Source organism: Castanea sativa, chromosome 2 (genome assembly GCF_040712315.1).
Source record: "Castanea sativa cultivar Marrone di Chiusa Pesio chromosome 2, ASM4071231v1".
Classification (NCBI taxonomy): domain Eukaryota; kingdom Viridiplantae; phylum Streptophyta; class Magnoliopsida; order Fagales; family Fagaceae; genus Castanea; species Castanea sativa.
The window spans coordinates 30,631,951-30,642,502 of record NC_134014.1 but is presented as its reverse complement, the minus strand read 5'-3'; the positions used below and the strand labels follow the sequence as shown (position 1 = coordinate 30,642,502).

At 33.9% G+C, this 10,552-nt stretch overlaps 1 protein-coding gene across 1 annotated transcript; it reads right to left on the bottom strand.

The window, feature by feature from the left end:
- LOC142623833 (uncharacterized) lies at positions 1-3,667 on the bottom strand. Its single transcript, XM_075797303.1, has 3 exons — positions 3,337-3,667; positions 3,151-3,239; positions 1-450 (listed from the first exon to the last, which is right to left on the bottom strand). The coding sequence occupies exons 1-3, from the start codon at positions 3,536-3,538 to the stop codon at positions 322-324; spliced, it is 420 nt and encodes a 139-aa protein (XP_075653418.1). The 5' UTR covers positions 3,539-3,667; the 3' UTR covers positions 1-321.
- Between the last annotated feature and the right edge of the window lie 6,885 nt (positions 3,668-10,552).

Here is a 10,552-nt window from a genome sequence, read left to right as displayed (position 1 = left end):
TGACAAAGTGAAAATATCTGATAAAAGAGCAGCAACTTGAAGTGTAGTGTCAAAACTCAAAGCCATTATTCACAACCAAAAATTCAAAGAAAACTAAATGTAGCTGTTGTAATTACAACTTTGGTCAAACAAAATGTACCTTAGGAGGTAAAATATGACAACTGGCCTGGTTTTCATAAGCAATGTTGGAAATAATTCAGAATAAACAGCAGATAAATGATCTTCAAATCCAGCTTCACTTTGCCAGGTGTCACTTGTTAAGGTAGTCAAGGACAGGTTCACAGACAGAAATCACCTCTCACCTATCTCATTTCTCCAACACTAGCATTTTGAAACTTTTTCTAAAGCATCAAAAACACTTTGTAAAGTTACCTCCTCGACAATCACAACCTTGTCCCTTGATTTAGAACCAGAACCTACAGATACTTGCCTTCTTTTCACCCCTAAAACCTGTTATTCAAGAAGAACAAAGACTTAGGAAGTTTCTTTGTATATAACATCATTCCACTTCAACTATGCAAGCTAAACTGAGAAGTAATGTCATTTGATCAAAATAACAAAACAAAAAGAAAGAATTCCACAGAAGAACATCACGTAAAGCTTTTGACCACATTTCAGAAAAAAAAAAAAAAAAAAAAAATTAGGCACTTTAAACTTTGCACATCACAATTTGTGCATGCCCATGGAAGCCCAAAAAACAGCAACAAAAGAATTCCTATTTTAGAACACATCATAAGGATACAAACACACATACAGCACTTGCTCACAGCCAACAACTATTAGAATGACATATACATCACAAGACTCATTTAATATCACGTGCACCAAATACAATCTTACATAAGTATGCCCTGGATACTTTATTCACTCACTAAGTCTCACTCTTAAAATGACACCCATTCACAATCTACACTTCCAAACACCACTATGCCAAACTTACATTGAGATTGCTCTTATAACCTCACTCACTAAACACTAGGATACTAGTACACTTGCATTGCACCAACATTTGGACACAAATGCCTCCTGATATGACTGCATGTTGCTCATAGCAAGACCAATTCAAATTTCCTTGTACTGTAGCTAGATTTCTAATCATTGAGTAGGTTCCCTTTTTTCCTTGAAGTCTCTTTGGAATCTAGCCCAGCAATGTAATTTTCTATGTGTAGATGACGGTGAAAAATAAGTAAAGAGACTAGACCAGTTTAAGAAGTTTCCAGAGAGAGAGAGAGCGAGAGAAGTTTTCTTTTAGAGGAGGAGGTTCTTTTTTTTTTCTTTTTCTTTTTTGTGTGGAGAATGACTGGTTTGTGGAATGGTGATTATCTTGAACTCAGAAAATAAGAAACAGATTCTAGAAGCTAAAATAGGGAGTCCTGACTATAAGTATAGTATCAGATCGGCAGTTACTTAGTTAGGACTCTAGGTGCATGTAGGATGCTATCATGCACGCTTAGACTTCTTGTGATTTCAGTGATTCTTGATCCAAATTCTCATCCGTAATTATTCAATTAGTGTTTCTTTAATCTTTTTCCTTGATTTCTTCATCCATGAAGAAGTCTAGGGAAGAGAAGAAGGTAAATCTGGATGTTCTTCAAGGTATGGAGTAGTAATGGGCTCCAAAGCTATGCAAAAAGTCTGAGTTGCCCGAGACTCATTAACTATGTGAAGGATTGAAGAATGATCTGATTCAAGATACTAAAGAGGAGGCCTAATTTATTTATTTTCATGTTAGGAAGATGATAAATCTCTGGACGATATTGACCTCTATGGGCCAGAAGGAATATCTAAGATGGCTGAGCATTTGGATGGTGAAAGGGATGTTTTTGCAGATGGAAAACAGGCCTATGCAGGAAAGTGTAGACTCTAGAGCCTGCTAATTTGGTCTCTGATTGTAATGCTCTGCATAGAAGTCTGGTGGAATTTCTATCAGAGATAGTTTGGTATATCAAAAACAAAATCCACATTGGCTAGGATTGCAGATGCTCTTGAGTTGGATAAAGGCCAATCTCAGGAGAAAAATATAAAGGGGAAATGGTCCCAATCACAAAATTGGAATTCATAGTTCCAAGTAGACAATTGGGAGGGTTCTCAACTGCAATTTCATACCCCACTGAGAAAGAATGGGAGAACTGTATTTAAGCCTCCTATAGAGGTTGTTCAAATGTTATTTCTTCCTCCCATAATAATAGGATAGAGGGTGAGGTTGTGGGTTTAAACCCACTAGAAAGTGCCAGTTAAGCCTTGTCTACAAGGATCTTGGCTGTTCAAGATCTCATCAAGAAATCTAATTTAGTGCTAAATTCTTAAATATTCTACATCATAATCTTCCAACCTACCCTAGTCCACATACAAAAACCTCATCAGATTTTCTAGAAAAAAAGAAACATTATCCATGTAGGAGCTAAAAGATATCATCTATGTATTTTTTTTTTTTTCATGTAGTAAAGAAAGGTATCAGTCACAATGGTCTTGTCATGAACATGGAAGCTCTTTATCTGAACTACTTGTTCCAAGAATTCTCATTCACTCCGACAAGAGTTGTCTCCTCTATCTCAATGGATGTCATTTCAACTTACTTCATACAATTGATTCAAATTACTCTGGCCTTTTAAACTACTCGCAGAACTTTTGTTCCTAACTCTCATGCTACGTTATGTTATTTACCGATGACCCAAACTTAGTTGCTTGACAAATAATCTAAAGTTTGGATTCATCTTTCCTTCGAGCATAACTTTGATAATGTTCCTCTTCAATGACAAACCTTTTTTGATAGTTTGAAAGTTGGGGGAGGGGAGATTTAAATCTTGGATATCTCCGCTTAATGACAAACCCTTAGCGCACCTCTCACATACCATGAAATCATGGGATTAAATTTTTCGAAACTTATTGCCTTGTCGAGTTAGCAAGTACTACTAATTTGCAAGTAACATAGCAAAGTCATGTTTTTCATACCAAAAAATGTAAAACTAATAACGGTTTCTAGCAGCAATTCTTAGCATTCAGCAACTCTCCTCTAACTTCAATTTCTGAAACTTTTTTCAAATTTCACATTATTAAACACTTACTAATATCCTAGAGATGAAATTGAAACCTATTACCGAAAAATAAATAAAATAAAAGAAGGAGAAGAAGAAAGAAAGAAAGACTGACGGAGCTAATGAAATCGAGAAGGGCGGCGTTAGCTTCTCCGTCTCTTGCCGGCGCGTCTATTTGCACTCCCACTGCCTCATCACTGATATCTACATTTGATATTCATCCAAAACAGAAAAAATCCAAGGTATCAACACAGACCCAAAAGACAATAAAGCGTGTGTATGTATATAATAATGGCGGGACCTGTGATGGAGGAGGATTTGGAGCCAGGCTTGGCGTGGATGGTGATGGCCACAGAGGACGGAGGGATTGACCGAATACAGGGTGGAAAATTGTGGTTGGGGGGTTTTATGGAGGGCGAGGATGACGACGACTGAGTTGGCTCGGCCGAGTTGGAGTTAGAATTGGCCTTCTTGGCTCCTTTGCCCTTCTTGGCCGGTGGCATATTGTACAGTCTCACACTCAGAAACAATTTCTTTCCTCTCTTCTCTTCTGTAAAGTAAACTCGATATCGCTACTTTTGGTTTTGGGGCTGTCAGACTCAGACTCACTCACTGAAGTCCCAAGCCTGAAGCTCCAATGGTTTTTTTAAGAGCTTCTGACCCACTTTTAATTGGGCTGGCTGAATCTAATTAGTTGGATTTTAATCTTCTTTTTTTTATTATGGAAGCATGAAAAGCCCGTACGCCTTTGGGCCAAGGGACACATCTACCTTTTGAATAAGGTGGTAGGATAATAAGTATAATAATCTTTGATCATTGGTTTTTTTATTCAAGGTTTTTTTTTTTTTTGAGAAATTTTTTATTCAAGGTTTTCATTAGAGAAATGCTACTATCTCCTCAACATTTTTATAATATTTTTACAACAAATTTTAAGTTGTAAGTTGTTATTGGTACGTAAAAAAGTAATTTCAATTGTAAGTTCAATTTAGAACCAATAACAACTTACCGCCTATGAATTATTGTGAAAGTCTTATGACAATGTTATGGACGTAGCACTTCTTTTTTCATTATTACACTCACCTTTCCCTTTGTTTAGAATAATACACTCACCTCTCATAAAATGCATAATATTTGCACTAACCTTCCATAAATGACTAAAAACAAATTTTTAAAAATCTTGAATTTTCTATTTTACCATTGACTTAAACTATTATTCACATCCCATATGATAAGAAAATTCAAGATTTACTAAAACCCTTTTCTTATAGGATTATTTTTAAGGCTTTTTTTTTTCCAATCATCTATGGGAAGTTAGTGTAAATAGTTTTCATTTTAGGGAAGTTGAGTGTTTTATTTCAAATTAGATGCAACGTGAGTGTAATAACGAAAAACCTAATGAAGGTTGTGGGCGCAAGCGCCCAACCACATGATCATCGTGTTCTAAGGAATACACCTTAGTTAAGTGAACCCAAAAATGAGGGTTAATGAACTTGTGCTACCTAGATTAAGTTTAGAAACCATATTTATGCCCTTTGTAGAGGACCTAATCTATCCAGAGTTTGTGTCTAAATTTAAGGTACAGAGATGAGAAGGTGTTAGACGCCCAACTCTACTCGACTCATGAGTTGGCCTCCACTTATTATGTTCCATGTCCAAATTTTATTAAAAGGTCCTCTAATAGGATATCCTATACACACACAACTAGTCCTACCCTAGCATACATCTTGATATTCATCTAATCATGGCATAGCATACACAACATCACATGTAACCTCATTGCATCACATAACATCCAAACATGAATACTAACATTCATCTAAGCATGTTATGTCACATCATATCCCATAGGTCCTACTCATTCATATAAACATATCATGGCATCTCATCACCTCACGGCATAAACACATAGCATCATACATTATAATCATAGACAACAAGCATATTACACCACATGGCATCAACCAATCAATATTCATCATGCTTATTCCTACACATCACATCCATAATCACAAGTATGCATGTAGATGTTCATATGCATGACTTATCTCACAACATCATCACCATTTCACTAATGCATCAATGCATGTTCATGTGTTCCTCTAAGCATTCAAACCCTAATCTTTAATCTAAACTAAAAAGCTATGAAACTTGTTATGTCAATGATCCTAGGTTCAATCATGCATATATTGACTCAAACAAAAGTTATCACATGTTTGTAAACTAATCAAAACAAAAAGAAAGCAATAACAAACAATTTTGGAATTTTGGGTTGAACATGTGTGCGCATGCATAAGCATGTGCACACATGGTTGTGGAGTTGCGTATACATGCACAAACACATTTATGCAACCCTACCTAGAAACGCTGTATGCAACAAACAACCAAAACTAACCTAGCATGCTTCTAACTATTAAAACAGTAAACCTAAACTATAAAGCATGTTATTAAAGCAATTAAAACAAAACAAAACTTAAAGAAATGAAAGAAAGAAAAGGCTAGAACCTCACCTCAAACAAAGAGCTTTTGGAGCTTTGGTTTTAACCGTTCTCCCTTGATCAATCTATTAAGACAAAAACTAACTAGAAACTAAAGGGCTTAGACCAAAAATGGTCCCAAGCCAATAAAACTTTAACTTGATGATATATTTAAAGAAAATCTCCCTCTTTGAATCACTATTTTCTAGTGAATTCGGTGTTCTTTTTTTAAAAAAAAAAAAAAAACTTAAAGCCTTTTATAGTGTACAGAGAAGGGTGCAAGGCTCTTCCCAAGCGATGTGGGATTAGCTTTGCACTCGTTTTCATAAAAAAAAAATCCTTACATAGCTTTTACAAACCCTACATGTATATGCGTGCATAAGGGTGTGTATGTATGGTTAATGCATGCGTACCCCAGTAGTGTACCTGTGCGCGCATGCTTAGAGTTTATGCAAGTTTTTCTTTTCCAAAACATCCTTTATGTTAAAAAGTTTTCTTAGCTAAGCCCTAGACTAGTCATGGATCCTTCTAGTGATATCATCATTGGAGAACGGGGATTCAAGTCGTAGGGGGTACAAAATGAGGTGTTTATAGAGGTTCATGCAATTTTTCCATAAATATGCATACATACCTATTAAAAAAAATTATTTATCATATGAAATAAAAATATTTTCAAAAATACAAGTTTTCAATAATTAAATGCATAAATCATATATTAAACATTTTTAATATTATACATGTAAAAAAAATACTTTTAATTGACTAAATTTCAAAACGTTTATTGATGGTCTATTTATATATTTTGTTATGGTATGTTATTATACACAACAATGAAATTATTAAACTAAATTAGTAATTATAAAAAAAATTAATATTTGCGTTCCATGTTTTACTATTTTCATTAAAAATTATATTTTTATTATAATTTATATAATTTGAATTTTTAGATTTTATTGTATGATTATATATATATATATATATATATAATAGATAAATATGTATATACATATATATAATATATGTATGTATTAGATTTTGATTAAAAAAAATATTAAATTATAATAATGTGAGATGATAAATAATTTTTAATAATTTGTTTTCTTTTTTCCTAAGTAAATGTATGAAGGAATATGTATTAAACATGAAGTTTTGAATTCTATTCAGGGGACTATTTTAGATCGGTTAGCAAAACATAATATTTCAATATCAATATGTACTAGTGTACCATTTTGGGATTATACATATTAATCACAAACTCGTGTTACGCATGGAATAGTTTAACAAGCATTTAAGGAAAATTAAACAATTTTATATCAATTATCACAAAAAATTGTAGAAGAGTAAAAATTATATAACAAACGAAAGCTTCCTCTATAATAGTAGTTGATTGACCATTCAATGCAAGAGAAAGTTTAACATAGTATAGCTTTGCTTTTATTTTTTAATTAAATATGATATATGATAATTATTAATAGACATTTATTTATTATTATTGTAAATGCACAATTTGTACCCGGATCCAAACGAGTGATGGGCTCAGGCCTAAAGAGTCTTATACAATAAAAATTTGTAGAGTGTGGGCTTGAAACCTAGGTCTTATGGATATTGGACAACAAATGGAGGGCTAAATTGCCACTATACACACACAATCAATGGATAAGAATAACAGATATTCTCCTTGGACATAAGCCGAAGATAGCTTGTATTGCCTTTCTTTCTTTTAATAATAACTTACAAAAAATCCATCCCCCCACTCTTTCCTTCTCTTTCTCCTTTTATATCATTCTCCCTCTTCTCTTTACCATCCACGTGTAACACAAATCAATAATCCAGATCTTTTTCATTCTCCACCGCCCTCTGGAGGTCATCAAATAACAACTGTAAGGCTAGCTGGTACTGTTCAGATGTCATTTCCCCATTAATGCAACCAGAGAGGTAGGTGCAAGGTCTTTAATGCGGTGGTAGCTGCCTTTTCCCATGATATTTCTCATACGCTCCGCCTTTCCATAACTTTGAAACATATTTTTACCCAACAAACCTTCCAGAATTCCCACTCCAAACACCATGACGTGTCCTAGGAGTCTCACTTGACTAAGCCGAGGAGATGCCCCTTCTCGGACAACCCCAACAACCTTTCTGGCAAGAGTTAGCTTGTGGGCCTCAAAGGCTCTGCTCGAACAAGCTCACACCACCAAGTCAGGCCCAAGGCCTAAATCCGTATTTTTGACCATTCTACCCCCACAATTATTATTATTATTATATAGAACTATATATTCTAAAATAAGTAACCATATTTATTTTATAAAAAAATAAAATAAAATCTAGGTTCATTATTTTTGGGTAAATAAACTAGCATGTTGGGGCATTTGCAAAGTAGGAACCTTTCAAGAAGATTCCTTTTAACTCACTTTCCATATTTCCACTCAATCCCACCCACTTGATTTCTTTCACTTTCCCTTTTGATACTTCATATATATATATATATATATATATATTGGTGAAACAAAAAGTGTTTAGGAGGGGACAGTGACACCAATTGCAACTTTTGGACCAAAATATGAACTTTTATAGGAACACTAGAATCTCAACCTGACTGGTACAGGTTGGCATTTGGAGCGAGATGGAACATGGGAGTGTTGACATCCTATTTTGCAACCCGCATTTAACCTCACATGGAGGGTAGAAGGGTAATTTCATCTTGGAAATAGGCATCTTAATTGTGGCCACTAGATCCTTAATTTCATTTCATCAAAATAATCTTGATATTGTAACGATCAAATTGACTAGTCATAAGCTTTAATCAGATTATCAAATTGAAAATTATCATCAAATCAAGTTTTAATAGCCGAAATGCACTATCACAAATTGAGTCCGACTATATCTGATTATAAACAATTGATTCCAATTGATTATAATTATAATTAATTTGAAATTAATGACGAGTCATAATTTGATTGGCTAGGACTACATCTTATGGTAAGGTTGCACTCACTTGATTAATTAGATAATCAAACATTAATTATTCAATTATTAATTTGTGTAATTATCTTTTCAATTGGGGTAAATTTGGAATTGATTAAGTCTGAAATTGAAGTGATTAGGGCCTATAAATGTTAATTGAAAACTAATTTGGAGCCTACTAATGTTAATTGTGTTGAAATTATTTTCCAACAAATGACCTTTGCTCATCATTTCGTTAATATCTCTTAAAGTATTTTGAATTTGTGAGTGAGGTTAATTTTTCAAAAACTAGACATTTGGGGCTTTAATTTGAGCACAAGAACGAGACAATTCCAATCAGAATTGAGTAAGATATGATTTTTTGAATTTGACTATGTGAACTGTTGCATGAACTATGAGAAAAACTGAATTCTTAGTCATTTTGCTTGCTCATCACTCCTACCAACCTCCAAATTTAATGCTCCAGCTTTCTCTAAATACTAAAATAGGTCTAGGTTTATGATTCTCTTTGATCCTTTGTCAACCCTTACTAATTTCCCTTTCATTCATATTTTCTCCACCATTACTATATAAACCCTCCCTCTCCTCCATTCCAAGACACAGAAACACCCTCTCTTCTCCCTTCTTGAGTTGTAGTGAAGTAAAATAGTCTTGTCATATCTTGGTCTTCCTAAGACTTAAGGTATTGAGTAAGACTCACTCTCCCTCTCCTAATTCTTCTTTTCTACTCCACACTTAGGACCTTCACCAAAAGCCTCTTCCTCCACTGTGTGGATCTCGCATGCATGTATAATCCATTTCCCTAACTTGTTTTTTATATTGCCATGATGAGAATTTAATATTAAAGCATAGGAGTGATTATTTTAATTCATTGAATATGTTTGAATGTTCTTAAATGTTCATACAGGTTCTTCACATGTTCTTGGTTGTTCATTATTGTTCATGCATGACACTAGTTTTGATCTTAAATCCATATCCAAAATATAAAAAACATATTAGTTTCATAATCCTCTCAAATCCTTGAATCTAGGATATCACCATTCACACACATTCACTAGAATTTATTTTTTCAATCAAAATGCAATGCTTAATAAATTAAATTAGGGTTTTTCACATGCACACACATTAAATTCAACATGCAAATTGATTGTAACATAGTGGATGATATGATATGAATGTTAGGCCACTATAGTCCAGAAGACCAGTTTCATCGGGCAAGGTGGGTGCCTAACACCTTCCCACCTTATAACATAGCCTTTGAGCTTAGATCAAAGGTTGATAGATCAATTCTTATCCATGTAATTTTCAATCTTTAGATTGTAACTAGGAAACAAAATCATGTATTTTATCTTAGATTGTATCTAGGACCAAAGCCATGTAATTTCCTATGATTGATGTACATTTCTTCTCAAATCATTAAAATAAGGGTAGACACCCAATTTTGCACCCATGATTTAATCAAGGAAGATGATTGGAGTGACCAATTGTATCCCCAAAATTCATGTTTGCATTACAAACATTAATTCATTCATTGCATATCATAAAAATTATCTTGAGGTTCAAACGGTCGTAAAGGTATGTCCGGTTTTCAAATCGGATTGTTGGATCGAAAGATATCACATGATCAAGTTTGCATGGTCAGCATGCATTGTGTCTAGGTAGAGTCGACCACGCATGATTAGTTTAAATTAATTCTAATTGGTTAAACAATTAAAATTAATTAAATAATTTTGTGATTGGTTGATAATTAGTGTTTAAAATAGGATTGTTTGCATAGGATTAAAGGGGATAATTGGATAACAATAAAATTGTGGATAATCTAAACTTTATCAAGATTTATTTTAGAGTATTTATCTACAAGATAATTATCGCTGAAAAGACCTGAATTATCTGGAAAAGAGTTCAAAAATTAGAATACAGATTGAGAACGCGTCTAAGTGCATGTCCTGACGCAAGAAAACCCTAAAAAATGAGTTCAAAAGGCACCCGAACACAAAAGTGTGATTGGCATCCAAGAGTGCCATTTGGCACTTTTGGAGTGACGACCAAACACATCATTTTCGACTTTTTCGCAGAAGGACG

What these genes read in the sequence shown, in the direction of transcription:
- LOC142623833 (XM_075797303.1), bottom strand. Translation starts at nt 3,538, where the DNA reads ATGCCACCGGCCAAGAAGGGCAAAGGAGCCAAGAAGGCCAATTCTAAC. An exon ending in CAAATCCTCCTCCATCACAG is followed by an intron (nt 3,240 to 3,336) that starts GTCCCGCCATTA and finishes TATCAAATGTAG; the next exon opens with ATATCAGTGATGAGGCAGTG. An exon ending in TTCTCGATTTCATTAGCTCC is followed by an intron (nt 451 to 3,150) that starts GTCAGTCTTTCT and finishes CTTGAATAACAG; the next exon opens with GTTTTAGGGGTGAAAAGAAG.